The sequence below is a fragment of the Larus michahellis genome, chromosome 7, assembly GCF_964199755.1.
Source record: "Larus michahellis chromosome 7, bLarMic1.1, whole genome shotgun sequence".
Lineage (NCBI taxonomy): Eukaryota > Metazoa > Chordata > Aves > Charadriiformes > Laridae > Larus > Larus michahellis.
This window is the reverse complement of record NC_133902.1, coordinates 34,768,183-34,795,994: the sequence shown is the minus strand read 5'-3', so window position 1 is coordinate 34,795,994 and position 27,812 is coordinate 34,768,183. Positions and strand designations below refer to the sequence as shown.

General features: G+C 37.4%; 1 protein-coding gene across 2 annotated transcripts in view; it reads right to left on the bottom strand.

The window, feature by feature from the left end:
- The window catches only part of OLA1 (Obg like ATPase 1), a 103,106-nt gene that overhangs the window by 64,831 nt on the left and 10,463 nt on the right, over positions 1–27,812 (bottom strand). Inside the window, exon 4 of one of the 2 annotated variants that reach the window (XM_074594687.1) lies at positions 25,198–25,325. The exons of the other annotated variant lie outside the window; for it this stretch is intronic. Within the exon in view, the coding sequence (XP_074450788.1) occupies positions 25,198–25,325 (128 nt within the window). The remainder of the gene's footprint in view (positions 1–25,197; positions 25,326–27,812) is intronic. 2 annotated transcript variants of the gene reach the window in all.

Genomic DNA, 27,812 nt, shown 5'->3' with positions numbered 1-27,812 from the left:
CAGTTCTACTCCTTTAGCCTGCGAGCAAACACAAATACGCAGCCCTGCTGTTCTGCTCCTTGCAAAATAAATATATAAATGCGGTACTTTTGCAACATCTAACCACAGCTTTTTAAGCTGAAACAGTTCTTCTCCTTTCACTTTAGATGTCAAATCCATCACAGAAAAGAATTTTGTTTTAAAAAGACTTCCTCAGTGAAGCAGTTCGTTTCTCTGCCATTTAGCTCACTGTATTTTTACAAGCACCAGGCTGAGCAAACTATGATTGAGAGAAGCCATCTTATGCACATTGCTGTTGTCCCACATCATTCAGAACAAACCTTTTTAGATCGTTAACTACCACAGGAGTGCTGATTACACAGGCACCAGCAATTTCCTAACCAATGACCACCTGAACAATGATGTGTTCAGCTTCTCAGACCCTGAAGCCTTTCAGAGGTGAATCATTTCACAGTTTGGAACTAGATCTCCATAGCAACTTCCCTTTGAGGGTTTTAGAATCACCATCCCGTAATTCTATGATCATCAAGCTCAACCATTCCCAATGGTTCTTTTCACAGCAGATGGAAAAGGAAGCCTTGAAATTTTACAGTCTATTTCAAGCAATTCATCTGGCAGCCTATTAGAATTCAAAATATTTCGACCTTCAATCACAAAGCATGTTATCTGAAGCTGTGGTGATCTCAAGTCAAGACAAGCAGACGTTTTAGTCTAATCATCCATGATGAGAAGAGACTGACAAAAACTCTTAATTCAACCACCATCAAAATGCTTATTTTAACTGCATGAAAGTCTTTCAACAGGCAATGAAAACACACCATGTACCATTTTATCACAACCTTCCATTCAAGGGAAATATGAATTCTGAATATTGGCATGGATCTTTGCACTCCCCGACTGCTTTTGAACAAATATCTGCTTCCTAAAAGTCGGTATAAATCCAATTCTACCACATTATTTTCAACAGCTGTCAAGAAAAATGATGGAAGCAAACTGCAATTAAACTTCTCACGATTGAGTACAATAATGCTGTAAATGAGTTATTTATTGATGGATCCAGTTTGTTACAAGCATCTTCTAAGAAATCCAAATCGGTTACGTCTGAGAAAATAAATACCAATTAAATTACGAAAACATAGCATTGGTAAAAATCTCAAAGCAAAGCTCAGTTTCATGATAATCATAATCAGAGAGGGGTTTAAAGAATTTTTTCCCTCTGATCCCAATTCCCAACTCAATTCCCTCTGTTTAGAGTTAAAGAAACGTTTTCCTTCTCTTAAATGTTTCAGTCAACCACCGAAATAATCCCACCAGGGGCACAAAAGCTTTAAATTTGAAAACCTTTTCACCTGAAGTCCAGGTTGATTCATTCATATTTTTAGCAATGTTAAATACAAGTAAAATGGAAATGTTTTAAAATCTCAGTTATACACTACTATATTAATAATGGTGGCTCATTAAATTCCTACTCCTCAAAAAAAAAAAAAAAACCAAGAAAAAACTACTCTTCCCCACCCCAAACAACTCTGTAAGGTTAACTCTAAAAATACTTTATTCTTGTTACTACGTTTTCTTCAAAGTACGAAGCATCAAAACACGGTAAAGAATAATCATTTACTACATAAACACAAGTTATCTGGTGACTAAAGAATTCAGAAACTTGCAACTTTAACAGGATCAGCAGTAAGTTCAGTACAAATAAAAAGAAAAAAATATTACCATTTGGTAACTTGACAGTGAGACTTTGATACTTCAACCAACAACTGCTGTAAAATGTATCAAACTTAAAAGAAAAAACAGAAAGACCCATCTGCAGGAAAGCCCCAGTGTCCACTATGAATAGTGAAATAAGGGAAATTAACAGGTTATGTTATGTTTTCTAACATTTGTAGAGGCAGGAACACTTAATTGTTTTATTTTCTTTGAATGAAAAATTGTGTCTCCAGTGTCTCTAAGCAGTTATTTAACTGTGAGAGCAGCCACAACTGAGACCCCCTCTACAGCATTTAAAATGCCACATTTTATTAGGCTACAGGGAAAAAAACAACTAACCAACCCCCCAGGTGACCTTACCCTCCTGTGAACATTGTTGAGCCATACTCTTACTCTACTTCAAAGATTAAGAGGAGAAACTTATTAAAAAAAAAAAAAAACCAAAACTAAAAAATCTTGAATACAATGGCTTATTGACTGGAGGTTTATTGAGAGTCAGTATTTTTTGCGAAGTCATTTTGAAAATACTTCTGTAAAAGAAATGACGACAAAAATCTTGTCGGGGGAATAAACTGCCACAATACAGTATTTATCTTCATATATTTTGCACCATTTGCAAAGTTAGCTCATGATCAGAGCTATACAGCTGCTTACACTGAACTCCTCGAAGATCTGAGGGGAGGTATGTGAACACAACCACAAAATTTAACTAGGGATGAAGCTAGAATTTAAGATACAGTAAAGCAAATGAAAAAGTTATGCATCAACTGAAAATGTCAACTGTTTATTTCTATGTACAATTGACTGAAACAAATGCAGATTTTATTCTAGCAATCTGAGAAAGAAACACCATGGAAAAAATCTCTTGAGTATTTAAAGCACCATCTCCTGCAAAGACCAGGGATGAACGCAATTATACATGAACAATATTAAAATTCTTAGTGGTTTCCAGTGTTAGATCAGTTACGTCAATAGCTAATATAAAAACTAATGCAAATATCTTCCTAAAGGAGACACAGAAGTCACGGAATACATTCTACAATACTCAAAAATTCTGCTCAAAATTTTTTTTCCAACTCTTTTTTTTTTTTTAATATGGAAGGTAATCAAACGTATCTGTTATCAGAAGTTAACTCATCTATAAAGCTTAGCTTGCTTTTTTGTCTGTTGACCAAACACAACATTACCATTAACTACAACCTTTTATTTAGCTTTGTTCTATCTGAAATTGAACATAGAACTGCCCGCAAGCACCAAGTTATTTAAACATTTTGCTAATTAAAAAGTACAATTATCATTGCAGCAATACCCACATGCCCAGACAGAACTACATACATGTAATTTATCTACTAGCAATGTAGCTATTACTAAATGTAATTTGAACAGGAGCTTTTTTTAAAAAGTCTAAAGTGATAGTAAATGATAAGTATCTTGCATTGTACAATTAGACTGTCAGCAAAGGATGCCTATTAGTAACACAGACGCAAATCATCTGAGAGCTACATCTTTACAATCTATTCTGTGATTATGCATAGTTATGATTCAAAGTATTTTCATGGTATTTTACCAGATATTTCTCGTAAATAGTAATTTTAAAAATCGAGGAGGCAATTCTTAAAATTGTCTTCCTATACTAAGAATGAAACTGCATTTTTAGCTTTTCCTCCTGCCAATAACCCCACCACCGTATCTGAAAAACCTCATCTTAAGCACAGTAGTTATATATTATCTCACCGTTTAACAATCTAGAATAACCTTAAGTTTATTTCATAACATATAATCAAGCAACATACGGTAATTAAAGCACACTGAAAACAGCACTTACTAGCTAATTAACATTACAGAAACACTCTTCTTAATGATAGAAAAAGACAAGACAAAGATGTTATAAAGTACCATGGCATAAGGAACAGTTTGTTATAAACCCTTGTGTTTAAAACATTAAAAACTTCAACTTAGGAATTTGAAATTACAGTACTTTATGAATTAAAAATGTCAATGCAAGTGATGCACAGTTAGGTGAGTGGTTTAGGGACTAACCTTTCACCGCATGGTCCATGGAGGGGAAGCACCATGAATACAAATTGTTGCATCCCTCAGGACGGCTCAGCATTTGCAAACACACCCAACCTCTGTATTATCCTTATTCACACAGAGTTAAACAAATAATACAGTTTCGCTATTTTCATGGCAATAAGATGTATTTTACCATCACCACAGCACCTGAACTGCAGCTAGGGACAAGCAGCGAAGAACAACTGGAGCTGTGATGATGGCACCCTGGGCTGGAGTTAGGGGATGGCTGCCAAGGCAGCCGCTGTGTTCTTTTAAATGCACTGGTTTGCAACGTCATTTCAGCAGCATAATTCGTTAGATAATTGTTTTACATTTTGCAATTAAATTACCACTTTAAAACAGTGGCAATATTTTATCTTTACATGCTATTTTTAAACCCAACTTCTATTTATTACATCATATTTTATATTTCATATTTCTCTGCGTTAACACCTAAAAATGCTTGCTAGCCCTAGCAAGTAGTTTCTTTGGAGACCAACACTTTCATATGAAAATATCTTCTGATATTTTTTTCCCCCACTTTTTGTATCCCACCATTATGCACCAGCTTCTATACATGCTTATCTCTAATTATTTTTGTTTAACATAATTTTTCAACATCAAGAATTATTTTGTATTGCTTACATTCTTTGCTAAGCTTTCCAAACAGCGCATATGAAGGTGTGTTAGCTTTCCCCACAGTATCATCATTATGAGGATGGGCAAACACAAGGATTACAGCTGCGAATTAGTTGTTGTTAGCAATAAACAACATCAGCCTTCCACAAAGTCTGGCACACAACCACAATTAATTTCATGCTCACATATAGGCACAGGACAGTGCACAAGCCAAAACATGTGGCCACCACCAAATGGTGAGCAGACTGGAGACATTGTCTCTGGAGTCATTCCAAACCCGCCCAGAGGCGTTCCTGTGCAACCTGCTCTGGGTGACCCTGCTCTGGCAGGGGGTTGGACTAGATGATCTCCAGAGGTCCCTTCCAGCCCCTGCCATTCTGTGATTCTGTGACTGCCTGTCTCAGGGGTACTACCTTAGTTTCCTAGTCACCGTAAGCTGGCAATAGTATGTACATCTTCGCAGGCATTTTTTAATTTTGAAATCCAAAAGAAGTGCATATATAAAGGTATGCTCAAATTCTCAAAGTAAATATCCACAGTTGTCTACATACGAATGTCAGTATGAACATTTGTATCATGCAGCAAAAGGAGTCAGGCGAGCCACCAGAAATCGCCTTTTTGCATGAGCAAACATGTATCTTAAAACATTACCTCTGTTTTAAAAAAAGTATTTGAAATCCAAGTAGTTCAGAATGAAAAGCAATCAATATTAATGTTGTCATCCTCCACTTGACCACTGCCTTTTTAAACATCACCACTACCACAACTTTTTTAACAGGTTGTGATATAAACTGCATAAACTGTCAAACTCACGGGCAGTCAGAAAGGACCCTGAAAAAGACAATCTCAGTTGCTATTTCCAGCATGCAACATCTTTTATTCAAGGCGTAGTTTGACATTGGTCTTATTTTCCTGATAAAATAAGCCTAAAAATCATTCTTAGACAGAATGAAGATCCTCTCCATCTCAAAACACTCTGGCTTTCAAAGAAACTCTCCAGAAGAAAAGGACCATAGTGGCCATCATGCTTCTGGCAATTTTTGAAGTCCCTGAAGAAAGTCCTTGTCATCAGCACTTAAATCTATATATAAAAAAAAAAAAAAAATCTTCATCCAATTATCGTAGCAAGGTTCCTTGCTATTTTTTTCCCCAAAAAGCCATCATGTAGCATTTGTCTTGGACCTTGTCTATCCTGAAGAGGCTATCATTTTTATAAAAATATATGGAATTATTTTAGGGTTTCTAAAACTAGTAGACTCTCAGTAGATGCTGAGCCACAATACTTAACACTTTTTCACATTAGATGAAAGATAGATGACAAAAAGAAAAACCAAACCAAATTTCAAAAGATAGGAAAAAGGCATATACAGTATCGAAGCATTTCCACAGACACCTCTAATGCTGCTGCTATAGATGGCTCCCCAGAACAGCAAGTCAAGCACCACCATCACTTCATGAAGTTTCACACAACTTGCAGCCTGCTCGCCATTTGCCTGTGGCAAAGAGGACTGTCAGGAGCAAGCCACAGGCCAGAAGAACTGTCCTCACAAACTGCACAGCACCTGTTAGTTGAAAAAGAAGAATCTGACAGAAAGAAAGATCTCTTAAGAGCTAAATCCTATTTTTCAGTAACTTCACAACTTCAAACCAGTTTGTTATGAAGGTACAATTCACTGCTCAATTTTTCCCTTTTTGTAACAACCCTGACAAAGAGTACTAGACACACCTTTTTACATAATGAAATGTTCTAACCTAAACTGTATTAGGGATAAAAAAAAATTCCATATCACATAACACAGAAAGAAAATGTAACCCATCTAAGACTCTTTCCCTTTCATTTGGCAGTAAAACCCTGATGTTCAGAGCTTAGGAAAATATCACGCAGAAACTTCAAAAATGTTAGAAACACACCACAAATCAACAAGAGACTTTTCTGCTGCAAAAAAAAATTTTGAAGAAAGCATAGCTGCTGCAATGGTATGAAAACAGGACACATTTTACTATTAGCGAGCCAGTGTTTACTCAATGCTGATTTTTCAAACAATTTGTTTGTACAAAATAATCTTCTGAAGTTTTACGAGATGTTGTTGCAGGAGAGGAACTTCCAAAAAGCTATAAAGCTGTTAAGTTTCTGTTCCATCATTTATTTAATAGTACATATATACATAAAATCTTTTTGTTTAAATTGGTAGGCAGTATAGCTAAGAAAAAACATGGTACGTGAAGAGAAGATGGATTACCTTTGACTAGGGTCTTGATCTTGGTGAAAAATCAGAACTCTGATCACAAGATAATTTTCTTTGTGGTTTGCTGATTACTAACCTTAAAAATGTTCTCCGAGTCATTAAAATCATCTGTTTCTTTACAATGTGCTTTCAGTTACTGATTTTCAACACAACATTGCTGATAATATTACAATATCCCCTCCTCCTGAGAGAGGCCTTTAGAGCCTGTTTGCATTCCACGGGAAGATACTGCCTTGCTCTCGGATGCGGCTCCATCTGCCTTCCTCCCCCACGCTGCCATCCGCAAGCCCAGCTTACCCATATACTCACTCCAACATATTAAAACTGGTGGCATTCCATACATATGAGACTAATTTATGCATTCAAACTGCATCATGCGAGTAATCTTTTCCCTTACCAAAGATTTCCACAAGGCTCTTTCTTCTTAAACATGCTGAATATTTCATTCTGGTTATGTGGAAATATTTCTATGCAGTGCTTGTATAATACAAAAATAATGCACTTCCGCATAATTATGCTTGTTCTGAAACAAAGAACAGCTACTCGCTCTCCAAGGCAAAGTTTAAAACACAAGGGAAAAGAAAAAAGTAATTTCACATTGGTCTTATGGGTGAGATTTTAAGTTTCTTTGTGTTAAACTGAGGCTTAACCTACCAAATTCCACCACGTTTAACATTTCAATTTAAAACAATTTTCCTATAGCTGCAGTGGTCCCAAAGATATCTTTCTAATCAAGAAACTTTTAGCTCTCTAAGACTGCAAACAAGTTATCGTTTCTCATATTTTCCCTACTCTAGTACAATAAATTAACAACATTCTAGTAAATAGCACCACTGACGTACAAAATTCTGTTAACCAACGTCACCATGCTGTTACATAGCAAGAAAACAAAAAGTAGGAAGGCAAAAAAAAACCCCAAACCAGCAACTACTACCACGTGCAGAGGAATTCTGCAAAGGAAAAATATTCCATAAACAGAAAGACAAGAGAGAAAAGCGTAACTTGAGGTTTTTAGCTGACAAAGGCAGCATTTCTCTCCAGCAGGGAGGGAATTTGGATGTTGCTTATGAGAACCAGACGAAGGGACACGAAGAAGGAAGGGCTCCTTGTGTGGCTGAGACACACAAGCTGGAAACAATGGTGGTCCCCAACAACCTGCTGGTATGCAGGCGGCTCAGCAGCCCAAACGCACCTTCCAGGTAGATAGTGCCTGCCACTCCTGTGGGCTCCCAGCATCACCTTTCCTGGGAATCCCATGCTCCCTCTCCGAATATGGCCTGACATGCTCCTGACACATGACAACGGAGCAGAAAGTGAGTAAGCTGTGCAGCCTGCGATAGCAAGGACCAAGCGCAGGGCAGACAAGAACAGGTTTGTATGGCATAAGCTAACCACTCTTGCTATCGGGGATACAGACACATCTGTGCGGCACAAGTATGAGAACCACAGGTTACATATCCAGACCCCTCTGGTATACACTGTGCTCCTGAACTTAATGGGTTCCCTTAGCTCATTAAACAGCAAGCTGTACATTCCCATCTACAGCAAGACTAGGAAAAGCTGTGAAATATTTTTCTGAAGCAGCAGCCAATTAGGAAGATCAGAATTACGACATATTTACCTTTTGAAGTGTCTAATCCATCATATTATTGAACAACAATGCTCAAATGAGGTAGTCAAAATATCTTAGCATGACAACATTACACTGACCACACAGGACCAAAATGCAAACTCACTAATATCTAACACTCAAAAAAAAAAAGTATAGCGCTTCATCTTCATTAAAAATTATTAAATAATTCTGGATGTTTTCTTCTTCTGTTAGTAACTGAAACCTTGATGAGGTTTAGTGAGCAAGACACCTGAAAAGCTGAGTAGCCAATTTGAGTGGCAGTACCTTCGCTCTGCTAGGCATATTCACGCCGCACTCTCCAGTTCTACCAACGGCTACAGCAAGTCCACCAGTGACACTGTAACGCCTTCTGCATAAAGGAAAATACATGCACATAACAGAACTCCCCAATTATTTACTCAGAGAATGCCACTGCATCCATTAATGCTCAAAACTACTCACAGTGAAGACATACCAAGGGGAAAAAAATTAGTTTAAACAAGCATATCAATGTTGTTATTTTATTTCAGTATGGGACGAATTGACTACAAAAAAAAACATCCTCTGTCTTTCCACACAAGAATGTGTATTTGTAAATGATCAATTAACTCATACACTAAATTATTCATTCTATGTGGCACAGACATGTTAATGTCAGTCTGCAAATGTAATCAATACAGGAGAGGGGAGGGTGTTTATTTTTGTTTTTTATAAATACACACTGATTAGTTTAGGTTCAGACCAAGCCATCTTTATTCACAATGAGCAGAACTTAGCTGCAATTCAAAATCAAAACACAGTATGACTAAATAAAAGAATTGTGCCCTTGGAAAGGATATAGAAGTACTTTAAAAAGTCACATCTCTTCCTACTTGCTTACATACACAACAAAAGAAAAACAACAACAGGAAAACATGTGAAAGGATGAGAGCAAGAATCAGTAATTTACCAGTTACCAGCTTAGAATGGTATTGGAAAACGAAAAATATCATCTTGGTAAAGTCATTGTTGTTAACAGTTTATCAGTTTAAACATAACTGGGAAATGCAAGCATTAAAATAACCATATTCTTATCAAAGTCACTGCACAGGAAAAAAGACTATATGACTACAGATGCATTTTTCAATACTGTTATGCATAGTCTTTAGCTTGTGTTTATATCCTTTTCATATTCCATCACTACAGGATTACTGTTGGAACAGTGTTGTAATTGTTATTCGACTGTAAGCTACTTTTAACTTTATTTTTATTTGTGGATTGGGGAATTACCTTGAAATACCATTGCATATTTTTTCCTCTTCCCTTGTAAAAGCTTTAACTAGTAAAACAAGAAACCTGCCAACATCGTGATACCTGGTTTTAAGAAATTCAGTATCAAGCTTAATTAATCAAGTAATTTTTGTGCCAGTTGTAACCAGTACAAACAGACTCCTCGCTCCAGCGGGGCCATACAAAATGGTTGGAACACATGAGCAGAGTTGAATTTATTTCACTTCACCATCAGCATGAAGGGAAGGAGGTCTGAGAAAAAATTGGAGCTGCAAGGGGTCCCTCATTTGCAGTATTCCTCAGAAGGACAAGTTACTAGATGAACATTATGTGAAAGAACAGGAAAGCTGAGCTTATACACTCCTGTCTCAGTTCTTCTGGCCCAAGGAGGAGGGGGGACTGCTAAAGGCAGCCTTTAATGCTCCAGGACTAATATGCAGGCACAGAGATTTTATCGCAGATTCAGTAGAGCCAGTAACTCCTGCATGCAAATTACCACAGAATTACACAGTTGTCATGTATTCCCTACAAAAATAATGCAATTTAATATAAAAATCAGTAATTATGTAGCTTTGTTATAGCCTAATTTCTACAAAGGGGAACTATGCCTCAGATAATTTTACGTATATGGAAATTTTGAAGAGATGTTATTGCTTTACTAAGGTTATGTTGAACAAGACAGGCCTATTGCATACTTAACACAACCAACATATAAAAAACTATACTAATTTTACCTGCTTTATTGAACTTTCCACAAAAATCATCCTTCTCAAGACTACAGAATTCGAGGAGGACACAGCAGTATTTTTTACTAATTTCTATAGCACTGAATATTTGTTTTAATACAAGGAAAACAATTTAATATTAAGAGATCATAACCTAGTCACATGCAAATTCTTCCCATTCACTTTGAAGTGGAAAGACATGCAAATAAAAGAAAAATAGACCAATAACATAAGAACAGAACATCACAGATTACAACAGAGAAAACCATTCAGTAGGTATCTGTACAGTCATTAGCACAGTTGGGTCAGAATCAGAAAACCCTGTGTGTTATCAAAACCAGGGTTTGCTTTTCAGTTTTATTTTAAACCATGCAAACTAAAACTATTCCGCTCGTGCCAAAACGTGTTCATATGAAACAAAACATCTCCTGCAGTCCAGATCACTTTACTGCAAGGCTTTTTTCTCTGTTGCAATATCATCATGTGTTGTTAATTTGTTAGTTGAAAAGAAAAAAATAAAATACGAAGCCTAACATGTATTTCTATCTACTTGTTAAAAAATAGTACAAGAAAAGCCTTCCATAATAGAGAAGGGAGGAGGAATGGAGGGGGTGGGAGACAAGAACAGGACACAAAAAAAAACACCTTTTCCAAAGATTGTTCAAGGCAAAAGGGACATGTCATGTTAAACAGTAGTCAATAGCTGTATACAACCAGTAAACAAATTCAGCTCTGTGAAAAAAGAACTACATCCCCATTTAGTGGTTGCAATTTAGATTATTCTAGCGTGTAATACTTTAATTGTATAAAACAAAGCTGATGTCACAAACACAAAGGAACTTCTTGCAAAGCAAGCACCACAAGTAATTTTTATGCTGCCACTGATGGCTGACAAGTGATGAGCACTTTGTTCGAATTTATATACTTACGCATCTAAGGCAACAGGTGGCTTATAAAAAGAAAACACTAAGAGCTTTTTAACTCTTCATTATCAAAATTTTTATAATATGTTTTATCATAATGACTAAACAATCTCTACAAATAAAAGCTCAACATCCTAACTGCAAAGATGAACTATGGCTCAGAGAAAATTATCCATTATTTTGATAAAAGCAGAAACTGAGGCAAGGTTCTGGATCCCATTGACTGGAGCTCTGCCTGCACTCACAATGTTTTGTAATTGCACAAAGCGCTCAATATTTAAACAGTAACTTGTGATATATAAATTAAATCTATTTAAGACAAGAAATTTTATATTTTCTGGCTGTCTTTTCTATATCCATCTCAAACAATAGCTGAATACTGTAGAACAGTCGGAAGGAAATTTTTACTTTCAGGTCTTCAAACCAAGTGAGAGAGTGATGTTTCAGTTGTTGCTTGGTGTAGTTCTGGGCCAAGAGTGGCATTACAGAAACACATTGGGTGTGTTGATTGAACGGTTTTGTTTTCTTTAAGCACATATAGAGTTATAAAAAATAATTTAAATGTCTACACTACACAGATTGCAAGATAGTACTTCACACTTGCATTTAAGAGCAAAAGACTTTCAGGCAAAATAAAAGACACTATAAACACAGAGATAATTCAAATTAATTTTTTTTTAGAAGGAATTTAGAGTGGTATTGACTGATTTAGTTACATTTAAAAAAAATTGGAAGATAAGTTGAGAAGGCAAAAATGCAATAAGCATACCAAAACAATCTTTATATTCTGCCTTGTAATTAAAGTATGAAATAACCATCTGCTTATGATTAAAACATTTTAGTATTTGCTGTTTTGGATAGATTAAACACACATACCAAGATATTTGACTTTTTCCTCTGCATGGCAATTTTACCATACCATCCCTAACAATTAAAAAATATGACACATGAAAATTTTAATCTTGTACGCTACATATATATATATATACACACAGACAATTGCTATGGTGATGTTCACTGGATTAATCTTTCTGCTTTATGACACTTGAGAGCAGCACAGAGAAGCTCAACGCAGAGTCTTAGACTGCCTGTCTTTCAGATTCCCTCTGCTTTCCGTATTTTCTCTGAAAGCAAGCAATCCCCTCTTAGGTAGCCTACAATCTGGTAGCTACACATTTCCCCCCTTTTGCAAGTCTTTCACACACTTGACTTCCCATTCCTACTGCTATTTAGTTTTGAGACATCAATTTTCACATCAAATTACCAAAGCTTGGTGCATAAAAATATTCAATAAGTCTCCAGGAACTGTTATCTCAGTAACAGCTATCTCAGTAAGTACTGAAATGCAAACCTATGCTGAAAAATCTTTTAAAAGTTTAAGTAGTAAAGTGAGCTTGAGGCACAGAAGTTTATCTGCCATCACGGTTATTGAGAGAAAAACCTGTATGATGGGGTGGAGGGTGGGGAGAGAAGGAATAAGGTAGACAGAGGGAAGGAAGAAGGAGCGTTGTTTGATTTTATAAAGAAAGCCTTTTAACCTAACTTTAACAGAAAAGAAATTAACCATGTAATGCTTGAATACTCTGAAAATTCATTCCATATCTAAGGATAAACACTGAGATTCTGCAGAATCTTGTTGCTATTGTATCCAACAACAGATGAAGCCCCACTTTAACTTCAAAACTCAAAATAAGAGCTGAAAGTAGCATTTCTGAGCTATTGCACAAGAACAAACGGTTGGGTTGGTAATTAATGCATTTTGTTAATTGCCTCCAGGCACTGAGGCTTCAGGATGTCATTTGAGGCTAGAAACCCCTTGGCATCAATATTAAAACAGCAGCTTTCAAAGCATCTCTAGCAACTACCACTGACATAAACAGCCAGCACTTAAATCCAGCCCAGCACTAATTTTGTTCTTCCGCTTAAGATTTCAGGATAAAAACACATTCTGAAATACACTAAAAAATAGCTGGGAGAAACCTGAGAATAGCAAATGCAAGAGTGACAACTTCCAAAGAGGAAAAAAAAACCCAGACCATCAGAATTTCTGCTGAGATGCCGTTGATAACTGATTAATAAATGATCACCTGTAAACCCAAGCAGTAAAGTAAAACTTCATCCTTAGCCAATGTGAAGCTGGACTTCATCAGGATAGAAGTTTTGGAAAGCATACTGGAAAAATACCAACTATCTTTGTTGAAGGCTCACCAGAAGAAGTCAGCAGATTTCCACATCAATACTTCATCATTACAACAGCATAAAGTCACATCTGCAACCAACCCCGCATGTCACTAACACCTCCGGCATACATAACAGTCATCAAAAAGTCAGTTTTCCTCAGACTCCGGAGGCCAACATGCAAGGTTTGAAAGGAAATATCTCTAAGCCTTGCAGACTTGGAAGAAAAAAAAAAAGGCAACTAAAAAAAAAAAAAAAAGATGCAATTTGCATCACATATTTCCTACGGCTGCCTTTTTACATTTTTCAACTTACCCTATCAGCTTAATGCTCCCTCAGCTAGAACAGCACGACTGTTTGCTGGATTACATGTTAAATCTGATTAGAGAAATGACCCATTTTTAAAATAACCCAGCAAGAAGAATATGGTTATTTTTAAAAACCAAAAGCCCTTTTACTACATGGTTCTACAATCAGTTCCAACAGCACAGAAGAAAGTGGCAGCATATAGATGAGAAAAGGTGTTGGAATACGGAGCTGCTTCAGCTACCAAAAGACATACTTATCCAGCGTATAAGTCTGGCACAAAGTATGGCTTTGGAAGGAACAGACACCTATTTTTCTAGAAGCGGCATTTTGATCATTGTGGAAACCAGGCCTGGTCCAATAAATAGCAATTCTGAAAGAAAACAGGACCAAAGGTTTTTCTGTCAGTTTGTTAAACAATCTCACAGACTGAAAAAGGTTGCATCTGAACTGGATTACTGGAAAGAGCTTTTGCTTGGGTATGACTCCTAAAGCAGTTCCTTCGCTACAGGTAAGATACACTCTTTGGCTTTCTAACATGCAGTAACTGCCACCAGTGACTTTTAAGCACTTGTGGGACTACGGGCAAAGAAAAAGGAAGTACTCTAAACTGACACCCCAAGGATCTCAGACAGATTTGCTTGACACACACAAAAAAGGAATTATATTTTAATTAAGTCTTACGATTACATATCTTAACCAAGCTAGGAGCCTTGTTTAGTTTGTCTAGGATAAGTAACTTCGAGCCAGAATAAGAAACCCAGAGCCAGCTTCCTCCTGGTCTTCATTCGCAGTATTTATTCACTGTTCAGAACACAGCAGTATCACATATGTACATCATGGAAATACCGATACAAGAAATCCAGACCATTAGGGAGAACTTAATTCATACATTTTGAGGGCCAGAAGACCTAGCAGAGCATAAAGTGTATTCAAAATAACTTGCAAGCATAAAGCTTACTATAAATGTAAATACAATGAACATATGCTAACGATGTGCACACATTTGTTTTAGGAATATGAATTGAACACAAGCCCATGACAGGGCAAAGCTCTTTGTAGTAAAATAAAATAAGCAAGCGCAAAAGAGCACTCACAGTGCTCACCACTGCTCGTCTTCACAAGTGCTTCAAATATATTTTATCCCTTCTTCAACTAGATTACTGTCATTCCAGATTTTTTTTTACTTAAAATGCTGAGACTTTAGTTCCTATTTAAAGAAAGATCTTCAAAGTAACTTGGTTTTTTGCCTCAAGACACTACAAGTTACACTACTTATACCTCTAGCAGGAGCTGAAGCATTGGTTCCCCTCACCTGGAGACCACCATTCGCCGAGATGATGCACCACAATCATTTTTGCGAGTGCTCCTTATCTATTTTAATATGAAATCACCTAATTTCACATCAGCCTCAGCAATAACTAAATCGGCTCATTTGATACTGACACACCTGCATACTCACTTGCCATACTCAACTCTGGAACAATGAAGGACAGTGAGGAAGAGCCTGTGAGCACCAACAGTTAACTCCTACTGCTGTTTCCAAACCCAACGCAGGCCTACGCCCTCAGCTGTGTTAGCAGGGCCATCTGTGTATAAATTAGGAAACAGAGAAGTGCTGCTAAGAGCCTGTTTCAAAGTTTTCATTGAAACTCTGCATTAAAAAACACCACCACCACCACACCCTAACTCCCTGTCTCTTTTGAGAAATGCACTTTTGAGAAAGCAAGTTTCTGAAAAGGAAGCTATAATATTCTCAGTCTACAGACCAGTCACTTTTCTGATGCAATCACTGAACCTAATTAAAGTGGTGCTGACAAACAGTCATCCACTTCTCTTTTTTTTGTCCCCAAATTCTTGCAAAGAATTGTTGATTTTGCCTTTTCTGAGGTGGCCTTCCTCCAACCAAAGGAAAATAGGCTTTCACATTTCATATTACGAGCAGAAAAAAAAATGCAGCATTTTTCCCTTCAAGCTTTCAAGAAAGTCCATAGCACAGCAAAAAAGAAATTACTTACAAAGTATTAAACGATCACTGTCTTAAAGCCAGGATACCCTATACCATCAGTAAAGACACCCACTCAAACAGGTCAACATGTTTCAAAAATAGTCACCTGAACAGCCTCTAACACTATCACATATTGATAATTTCTTTAAAGTATTACAGAGAAAGACTTGTTTCATCTGTATTGCCTAAAAAGCAATTATACACTGCCATATGACATAACGAACCATAATAAAAGTAGTTGTAGGTCAAATAATAGCAATGACTAAGTAAAGATAACCTGCCTGGTCTTTATTCTCAGGGGAGGGGTGGGGGGGTTTACTGGTCAAGTACTTTATGACTTACAGTACAGTATATTAGAAATGTTCTATGTATTCTTTAGAATTGAGAGACTGCCCTTGTAGCTCAGTAGGTAGCTCTCCTGCTTCTGGCCTACGAGGTCATAGCTTTAAGTCCCTGCTGAGGAAACTTAACAAGTTCCATCTACAAATAGAATGGCATTAGATGCTGCTACTCTAGCAAGGGTGGTGGCCTTTAGACAAGAATTTTTTGTGTTTTCATCTGTTCTGATATGGAAAATAAATTGGACACAGAGAGGCACAGGATATTAGGCCAAAGATGAATGACAAAATGGCTCCAAAATCCATTGTAACTTCAATTAACATAAGACTTACAATTCTAGCATTATCAAACTACAATAAAGGCTAGAGAAGAATGCAAGAACAATAACTCTCTTTTCCAATGAGCATAAGTAATTAACTAAAATTAAGACTTTACAACATTTGAGACTGAAAAGAAACCTCCTAGGTACTGTACAATCAAAATTCAACCTGTGACATCAAGAGGCAACAAACTTTGAAGTTTTTGATTAGTAACAAAAACGTTTGAACATTCACAGCTCTCATCTTACTCCTTCTGAAGAAGTATATGCTTGAGAGACATTTATTTAATTATCATGGATTAAGATGAAAACACTCTTCAATGTTTAAGTTTTTACTCCTCGTACCCATATACTTGGAGAGGCTTATTCAGCTTTCAAAATAACAATTACTTGTGACAAATTTAGGAATAAAGCCTATTTAAACCCTTATCTGAGTTTATTTGTGCTTTAAACAGTAGTTACCCGGCCCTAAAGAAAAATGGATTAAAGCTCAGGTATCGCTTTCGCTCAGCCTGGCAATGCAATTTACTGTTCAATAAAGACAAAGGCTAACACACTGGAGTGCTGACAATTTTCCAACACCTTTTCCACAATCTGCACCCACATGCCCAAGAAAACAAATTCACTCCTCTGTGGGAGACAAAGCTGCAAACAACATACTGCAAACAGTTTTGAGGTACAAACCCTTAAGTTTTGTTCATATATGCACACCAAAAGGAAGGAAACACCAACAATAAAACAGGAGATGAGGGTGATTTTACAACGTGACTTCCGAGATCTCAGAGTCACTGATACTATGCTCAAGTAAGAACAATGAGAGGTCTATGCAAAATTCTTCTGCAGTAGTTCAGTTTAGGAGGATATTGTCCTTCCTGTATTAATCTTATTTGTCTAAGTGAAAAATTTGATTAGTTAAAAAAGTTTTCCACAGCTGGTTGATCCTGCACTGACACTGATCTACTGGACAGGATGTGGGTGTACAAAACATCTCCCTCCAGGTTTAGGTTTAGTGGTAGCACTAGTTGAAGCTGCACATCAGAAGATTCACAAGAATCCCATCCTGATCCTTTAATTCCACTACCAACATTTTGGTCAATCGCATATCATAGTATTGAAGCGTAGGCACAAGAGAAAGATAACAGCCATTGTAACACAATGGGATGCCTGGTCTCACCCCTAATCTACTCCCAATCTCACATCCACTGTCTCCACTGCTGAATGCTACCCAAATGCTTACTCCAATCCTACAGGGTTATTTCTCAAGAAGCTTCTTTGAGCAGATGTCTGCATGAACATTTCTTCTCTCTACCAACACTTTTTCTGAGCAGAAAGACTGCTGTGCTTCCATCCTTGGATCCAGAGAGAAAAATCCGACAGCACTAGGCAGCACTAGCTTTCCCAGATGGCTTAAGGCTAGTACACGACACTAACAATGACTGCATGTGTTTCCCTGCACCAGATCTTTTGTGAAGGCAATACTTCTTGAAAATTGGTCTTCCATGACTTATTGCCTCTTTACTGGAATTTTGTGGGTGAGGTTTTTTTTACCTCAAACTGACTTCTGTGCCCCAAAAAAAAAAAAGTTAAAAATTCAAGTACACACTTCCTTTTAGCTGTTTCACTTTATTTAAAAGGGCAAGAAAGACCTGTAGGCATACAGAATTCCTCCATACAACATTGTTGTTTGCTTCAGAACTTAACTTTATCTGTTTTCATATCTGTTTTCAAAAGGCCCTTTCCCCACTCTTGTTCATTACCACACAGAATGCAGTACAGTATCAAGAGGGTTGCAAAGGCCTGATTAGATTCTGCTACTGGCTGTTACATGTGCATTCTGTTTTCTACTTGCAGGTACAAAACCACTGTAAGGAAGAGAGGAGAAATCTGGCACTCCACTGCTTCTGCTCACATCATCTACACAAACAATAGGTCTGAAATAAGATAGTGCTAAGCAACCTCTGAAAAATCCCCCTCTCCTGCAAAAAAAGCATTTTCTTTTTACGTGTGGAAAAACTAATGATAAGCAAATATGTACGCATCTCCAGGAATATCTTTATTAGCTTCCCGTCCCTTTCAAGGTGGTGGGCTAAGTATGTGAATGCTGAGAGGTAAAATTCAAAGACAGATAACACATGGCCTAAGATGAATTACCCCCAGTTGGGGTTTTTTGTGATCTGATATTCTGAAATTGCAACATAAAATGCAAAAGTACTCTTGCTAATAAAAATTATTTCAGTTTTGGTGATCACTGTGCCAAAAAGGGTAGAGGAATCTAATTTTCCATAACTTTAGGTAAGGCTTTGCATAGGAGACTGTTTCAGTCACAGAATCAAAACACTTTACAATATTTTACCAAAAAAAAAAAAAAGGAGAAAGAAAACCACCAATAAAACAAGCATTAGTTAATACAATAAAATGTTTCACAAAGCCACAACTGCCACTTTCATTTGAACACTTGCACAATTTTTGGTTTTAATACGGAGAAGTCCCTGAAAGCTAATTGAAAGTTTAGCTGAACTGTGAGCTATCCCAAGTATTTTATTAAACATTAATTTAGTTATACTAACAACAAATAAGAAGGAAGAGAAAAATCTCAATAAGAACCATTATCTACTCAATAGCATGCAGAAATACATCTTGATTGCGTAACACTAACAAATTAAATACATGTGAACTACTTTTAAACTAATATAGCTTAGCAGTCAAAAGTTTGTATTTGTAAATGAGGAACCCTAAGTTTTTTCTTTTTTAACAGGCGGCAATTATGTTTAGTAATACCAAACAAAACCAAAGCATCGTCAAAAAATTGAACCAAAATATGCTGAAGACAATAAAATTTTGTAAGACAGCTATGTTTACATCATTTCAAGGTGAATTTTGACACATTACATTACCAAAAAAAAAAAGCTTCAGGCATTAGAAATGACACAGCCGAGCTACAGCTGCATAAACAGAGCCACTATGATTCCCAATACACAGAATACACATGCCGATGGGATGAGATGCAACTCATAGTTTGTTCACTGAAATGCTAGTGCAGTGGAGTGTGGCTAAGTGATATCAGAATAGGCCTCCTCTCTGTAGCAGCCAGCTTCCAGGAGCAGCAATCAGCAGATATGATTTCTTAGAGAACATGGGGGAAAAAAAAATGCAATGCGCCTCAAGTATATAAAAGCCATAGAACGATTATCATCTTTATACAGAATCCACACATATTTTTTTAGAAAGTCAAAAAATGAAGTCAGAACAGAGGACGCATCTTATTCAGTTTAATAACTTTGTTATCATCGCTTTGATTTTTACAGGCAAATCAAAACACTGGCAGTATCACCGCGAGTTCCCAAAAACCCTCATGATGATAAAAAACAAAGCCAGGTCAACTTGATTTTAAATGCTAAGCAAAAATCAGTATGAATATTGTCAAACTCAGTTTTGACTAGTGTTTACCTTAAATAAGAATAAACTACACTAAGCTTACATGATTCATATCTATCCAAGTTTTAAATGACAGCAAATTGGTTTAGGAGTTACCTAAAACCCCAAAGGAGGCAGAACCAGGGGGTGTACTAAACATTTCCAGTTGTAACAGACGTAAAACGAGTAAAAGCAATTAAAGCTTTTTAGGAACCAATTCACATTGGTCACACCAGTCCCTTCTATAAGACTGCAGGGGATGTTTACCTAGCTTCACAGTTCTTTCACTCTTGTCACAAAGACATTTCACGGATTATCAGTTACCAAACTCCCCATCCTGCCCCTAAAAGGCAGATAGAGCTTCTCTGCTGTGGAGTCAGAGCACTTCCAGGACATGGAGCAAAGCAGCAGCTCCCCACCCCTACCTGCCTCTGCTCCCCCAGCACCGTGGTGGCACCACAGGCAGCTCACGTGTTCCTCTGCAGGACCAGAAGACCAGGAGACGACATGCAGGTGAGCTCTCAAGTTCTTCCACAAAAGCCAATGGTGCCCATCCTACTTCAAACATTGGGCATTAAACCTTAAGCTTTTTTATTTATTAAAAAGGAACATTTGATAGCAAAGTACTTTTACAGACAAATTTCCTTCCAGTTTCTGTAACTTTGAAGAGAAAGACTGGAGTTCATTTAAAAAAAACTAAAAATAAGAGAAAAATGTGGAACTTATTTTCTAAAAAACTAGGCCTGCGGGATATCAGTGGGAAAAGAAACTAAAAAACATGAAGAGTTCTGGATGTTTAACATCCACTACTTCCAAAAACTTGACAGAGCTGTAGCAGGGACTAAACACTGACATCTACCATTTTCTTCACCAAAGCATTATTTAAGAGCAATTTGTAAATTTACACTTGTAACAAGGTTGCCATTTTTAGTCCACCATAAAAAGAAAGTAATTTTCTACAAGTACTTGTGACTGATCTGCCATAAAAGTTGAAAGGTGGTTAAAGCCATGCAACTTTGGAAGAAACACTATTACAATCTTCAAACAGCCTGCCTTCTGCCATCACAAAAACATTGCTGCCTCTGTTAAAACCATAATACATCTGAAACATGGAAAATAGAACTGTCAGAAATGTTTCAAATTAAACAGTGAAATTTGGAAGATGAACAAAGCTGTAACTACTTTACAGCATGTGTCAGGTTACTATGGTACTAATGCTGTAGATGCCAATATACAGGGCAGAAAGCAGTTTAAAATTAAATTCCCCATTCACTCAGCCGATAAGTAAGCAGGTATATGTGTTTCAGGTTTTGTATAATTAGATTTGGCCAAAAATAAAAAATACCCCTACCCCGAGAAACTGGGACAACCTCTGGAAAAAAAAAATTTTAAAAAACGTATTGAGATCAAATGGCTCATTATAAATATCAGTAATTCATTTTCAGTTTAGTTAATTAATGTGTACTTTAATAGAAGTATCAAAACCCAAGAATTTATTCTCCATAGGAAAATTTATTCACCTTGTTTGCTGAGCTAAGAGAATCTACTTCACACTGTTACAATCATGTACAAAAATACAGTGGTGTGAGCTCAACACAAACTTGTCTCTCCTTTTACTTCTCCTATTACCCTACCATGTGCTGTTCACACATGTTGCTGTTTCTTTACATATATTAAAATGTACCTTAGACATAAAAACAATATTTTATTGATTTAATGAACACTGCCTCCCCCAGGGAAAGTAACAGTGTATCTAGGATATGGAAATTTGAAGGCTGAAATTCCATAACCATTTCAAGGTGCTTCAAGGTACTTTCCTCTTTTTAAACGAAGTAAGAAGTGTAGAGAATTAGCCAGACAGAAATAAGTCTTGTTTCTCCACAGCTTTATGCCATGCAAAAAACAGTCTAGGTAAATACCACACAGAACTTCCACAGTTCCAACAGAAATGTAATTATAATTACTTAGAGTATTACAGCTGCAGCTCACCTACATGCCCTGTGGTGGATAAACTGACAGGCAACAACCTCCTTCAAAAACCATCTCATAACACAAAGAAGTAACAACAGTGAATTCTTTTATGGCAGCTAAAAAACCACAAACAAACCTTTTGTCCTAAAGAACACAGTTCAACACATTCTCAACGAATAAAGAAAACAGGATCAAAACCTTTAGCCTAGGACTATAAGATACCCTCAGTGAGATTCCCAAAGTTTGGCTCATCGTATTCAACAAAAGCTCGCCATTCCTAGCTAGCCACTTCCTTGCCTATCGTTACCTTAATTAATACAACTTGAATGAGATAATTCTTAAAGTGCTTTTTGCAAAAATACCAACTGAACCAAGCTAAGTCAAAGCCTAATAAGCCTTTCTTCAATATATTCAGGCACGTAGACCTTGAAGTCTGCAGCACAAACCCCACAATGACCTGCTTCTGACTTTCTGCCTGGCATCCAGAAATAAGAAAAGACCAATTCTCCAAAGGGCTCCGCTTCACATGCTAGCAATTAACATGGGGAGCAGTAGTGCACGCTACAACAGCATCAAGACAGGGAGCAACGGTTTCAGAGCTCAAAAGGTGAAAATTTGTTCCAGATCAACTCAAAACCTTAGTGAACACAAGCGCTAAATTTTTCATCCTTTGAAAAAGCATGGTCCCCAGATCACTTCCTAGTGCATCTCTTCTTAAGAACTTTTTATCATTCTCATCTTCTCTTCATCTTCAGCAACACCTCCTTTCCAGCTTGATGGCATACAAAGCCTTACCTTCCAGCCCACTGCCTATGCCTCTTTAAAGGAACCTAGACAGGTTGCTCCTATTAAGTCAGCTTCTATGCGACTGCAGGGACTCAGTGTCTACCTGGCAGGCTGAAAACCGATAGCCAGTCTCAGGGCTTTAGGGTACCTAAAGACACACAGTCATTAAGAATTTTGACCAAACCCTGGTAAAGGACAACAAAGCAGCTTCATCCTCTCTGGATCTGGAAAGTCTAAGGATTTATAAAAACAGTTTAGATAGTTTCTACAATCTAACAGAAACCCTGCAAACTCCACCTTTGCCACAGACTCATGAAAAGGGATTTTTATAGAAATAATTCTGACAGGTGGGTAGGTGTAAAAACATTACAGTATATAAAAAAGGTTTATACATTTTTATGATATAAATTGGCATTGGTATGTTGAAAGCTTCAGTGACTTACAGGTTTTAACTAGAGTTTGTGCTGTGTAACCAACAGAATTTTTTTTTTTTTTTTAAATTTCCTAGAGGGCTATTACTAGCTTTTAGTGCCAAATCTTCATTTTTATTGTACTGTGGGGAAAGGAAAGTAGAACTAATATGCACTTTGCAGCGAAAGGAAAAAAAAAAAAGTAGTTTTACATCTCTCAGCCACAAAATTTTCCATTAGCTTTTTATTATTATTATTATTATCCACAAGTAATATTTTGAAAGATCTTTGTGTTTATTGGGCAATCAACACAGAGAATTTCTACTTCAGTTCATCACTAGCTTGTGTTCTAGCTAAAACATCTAGCAAGAGCAGCATAAGAGGCAGGGTTAAGATTTTAAAAAGAAAAAGGAAAAAGTGCTGTTTAAAAAGTGATTCCATTATCTTTTTTGCTCCCAAAGAAGAAAAACAGCAACAATCATTTCACAACCACTACATTTCAGAAACCTTGAAAGAAACCAAAACATAACAACTAAATGCAAGACTAGATTAGAAGAAATAGATGATAATACAAAGTAAGTATCCAAACGGTTTAAAAACCCACAACAATAGTCTCATACCTCTTTCAGTCCTCAAAGAGAAATACAAATGGTGTTAACCCTTATAATGGCTACCTGGAACAAATGCTTAGGATTATTCAATACATAGATTAAAAAGCATCTTCTCCACTGGCTATTATATCAACCTATTCCTTAACAAGTATTTATGATGCAAGTATCAAAACGCAACAAGTGTAAAGAGTTTACCACTTGTTCTCAATTGACACCAGGCAAAACAGTAATTACAACCCCAGGATAGCAATATATTTGGGGAAACTGATCCCCCCTTTTTCTAGGGATGGTTCTTGGGTAGTTAAAAATATTTAAAATATACCAATGTATTAGTACAGCCTTCACATATCAAACTAGTTCCTAAAATGACACACAGGTTCAAAAAGACTTCCCTCTACCCAGTAAGGATCTGGCCTTGCCTTTTCAAAATCTTTGTTTTAAATACTATTAAATGCTTAGCTACAATCAATAGCTCATAGTTTTCTATTCTACTGAAAGTATGTGTCTAACAACTTTAACAGAAGATAGTAGCACTAAATATAAAATACAAATAGGGCCAAATATTCAAAGGAGAAGCAATGCTACACACACACAAACAGTTATAGATGGCTTAAGGTACTAGAAGACCATAAAAAAGGCCAACGTTTACAAAAGCACGGCCTGTTTTTCAGCAGTATAAGCTTAAGAACATAATACCTCTACCCATAAAGTCTGTCTCACATGACTGAAAACACAGCACCAGCACTCTGCACCAAATCAGTGTCTATGTATTCTTGATGCATAATAAATTGCCTTTGACTGAGGTAGCATACTTACCTACTCACCGAGCATGCAGGCACTAGAGCCACACGAGTTCACTGCTCTGTATAAATGTGTTTCAAAAAAACACACTCATGGGAACAATGGTTCTAAGCATCTAAATCAGTACTATAAGATAGTAATACTTTGGGTTTTGTTTTAAAAACACCCTGCCCCCAAAAAAATTTCCCATCACCAAATAAAAAGTATTTCTATCATTTATTTTGTTCTATTTTTTCATCACTCACAGTGTAACAATGGCAAACCAAAAGACAGCAACAAAGGTATCCAGTTTCCTCAAATCTGCACAAACGTTAAGCTCAGTCTTTTCAAACAGAAGCCTTTTTCAATAATCAAGTGTATTGCAAGCCAAGATACGCTTTCAACAAGCTTTTAAGTGCCAAGTTCGTAAGTGCTGTTAATGTGACTCTGAAGGTCAGTTCTGTATTATGGTAACAGGTGATGAAAGAGAGAATTAAAGCCCTTGGTCTAACTGAGAAATGTTCAGAATTCACAGAGATGGAAAGTCGGGATGGCAGTGTGGGGGGAGCTGTTCAAGACTCATTAAGTCACACAGAAATCAGGAAAAGGAAAGAAGTGAGGCTTGCCCTGTGAGGAACAGTATCCCAGAGTCTGCTACTAACTCCATATTTTCATTTTCTTATTCCACTTCATCCGTTTATTATCACATTCCATTCCTCCCATTATATAGCAGAGAATGGGGATTTTCTTGTTTGGAAAAACCCAAAACCTGATGACTTTGAATTGAATGGTAAAATTAAAATTGTAATGGATATTTGTTCCACTGTTGTTAATTTGAGTACGACAATGCTGTCCTTAAGCTATAGAGAGAACATATAAATAAGTTTACATACGCATCAGATGAAAGATCCCATCACAGGCATTAATATGAGACAAGAAGGAATTTCCTAAGCCTTGGCCAGTGTGGGCTCCTTTCACAAGGCCAGCGATATCCACCACATTCAGAAAGGCTGGAATTTTGCTGAAATATAAAAGTTAAAAGTTTCATTACTGAAGCATATTAGCCAAAAATTTTGGCACAGAAATAAATTCAGAACATGAAAATCAAATGTTTCTTTTTCTTAGAACGAAGCGTTCTTAGAACGCTTTTCTATACACGACAGCAGCTTTCTTCCTTATTTAATGTGCAACGTACAAAAGACAAGATTCCCCCTCCCATGTAAAACATCAACCATTCTTCAATTTCTCTGTCATTATTCATGTAAAATGAAGTAAACTAATTTCTAAGTGTGGAACCATACTGACAACTATATGAATAATCAACCAGGCCTGGAAGAGTGAGGCATGAGCATGGGTTTGTGAAGGGCAGGTCATGCCTATCAAACCTAATATCCTTCTATGATAAGGTGACCCACTTAGTGGATGAGGGAAAAGCTGTGGATGTTATCTACTTAGATTTTTGCAAAGCTTTTGACACCATTTCCCACAGCATTCTCCTGGAGAAACTGGCTGCTCATGGCCTGGACAGGTGTACTCTTCGCTGGGTAAAAAACTGGCTGGATGGCCGTGCCCAGAGAGTGGTGGTAAATGGAGTTAAATCCAGTTGGTGTCCGGTCACAAGTGGTGTCCCCAAGGGCTCGGTGCTGGGGCCGGTTCTCTTTAATATCTTTATCAATGATCTGGATGAAGGGATCGAATGCACCCTCAGTAAGTTCGCAGATGACACTAAGCTGGGCAGGCGTGTTGATCTGCTTGAGGGTAGGTTGGCTCTGCAGAGGGATCTGGACAGGCTGGACCGATGGGCTAAGACCAGTGGTATGAGGTTCAACAAGGCCAAGTCCTGCAGTTGGGTCACAACAACCCCATGCAGCGCTACAGGATTGGGGCAGAGTGTGGCTTGAAAGCAGCCCGGCAGAAAAGGACCTGGGGGGTGTTGGTTGACAGCCGGCTGAATATGAGCCAGCAGTGTGCCCAGGTGGCCAAGAAGGCCAACAGCATCCTAGCCTGTATCGGGAATAGTGTGGTGAGCCAGACTACGGAAGTGATCATCCCCCTGTACTCAGCACTGGTGAGGCCCCACCTCGAGTACTGCGTTCAGTTTTGGGCCCCTCGCTACAAGAGGGACATTGAGGTGTTGGAGCGTGTCCAGAGAAGGGCTACAAAGCTGGTGATGGGTCTGGAGGACAAACCTTATGAAGAACGACTGAGGGAGCTGGGCATGTTTAGCCTGGAGAAGAGGAGGCTGAGGGGAGATCTTATCACCCTCTACAACTACCTGAAAGGAGGTTGTAGAGAGATGGGGGCTGACCTCTTCTCCCTGGTGACAAGTGATAGGACGAGAGGAAACGGGTTCAAGTTACGTCAGGGGAGGTTTAGATTGGATATTAGGAAACATTTTTTCACTGAAAGGGTTATTAAACATTGGAATAGGCTGCCCAGGGAGGTGGTGGATTCACTATCCCTGGAGGCGTTTAAAAAAAGGGTAGATGGGGCACTTAGGGACATGGTTTAGAAGTGGCTTTTGTCAGGGTAGGTTAAAGGTTGGACTCGATGATCTTAAAGGTCCCTTCCAACCTCAGCAATTCTATGATTCTATGAAGTCAGTCATCTGTAATGAGCAGTTTTCATAGTACCAAAGGGCTAAGACACATAAATGTCTATTACGCTCTGCTATCGCACACCTCTAAGGTTACCATTTATTTCAGTAAGCTAAGCAACTTTCTCAGAAGACAACTGCATTTCTTTAATACAGTGGTGATTAAAACTAGCAGTGATCAGGGTCATGCAAACAACTTGAAAGAAAGCAGAAAACAAGCTAACATGAAGCTGGAATTATAATGTAAAAAAACAGCTACGATGTTTTTCACCACAGTTAACAGCAATGAGTTAGCAGACGTGTCTACATGATGTTTCATATAGCAACAACAGAATAGTCAGAATGGAAAAAAAAACCTTTTAGAGCTATGGGAAATGTCTATGTAGACAAATCTATAAAACGCAAGCCTTTTATACTCTGCAGATTCTCAAGTTGTTTTAAAATAAGCAAATAACTTAATGGGCATTAATCTTCTCAGGTATATTCTACACCAAATTACTTCTCAAAATCCAGCTGGGTCAGGAAAAAAAACCCTAAATTTTGTGATAAGATGTTGACTAAAAGCACCTTCATAAGGTCTATGCAAACGACAACACCATCACAAACAATGGCAGACAGAACCATGCTGAAATGCTGCTAATTCCTCACTTGCAAAAGACCAGACACTGCACACAATAGTCACCAAGATCTCCAACTTGGTGGCTTCAAAATAAATAATTGGAACACTACTTAATTTCCATCAAACACTTTAAATTATCACCATTATACATCATTAGCACTATGCTAAGATTAATAAACAGTTCAATGATTTACTGACAGTAAATACAATGGAAAACACCCAAATCCATAGCTTTAATAACAACAGTGAGAAGGATGTGACTTAGGCTATGAAGTCTGCATGAGCATACAGTG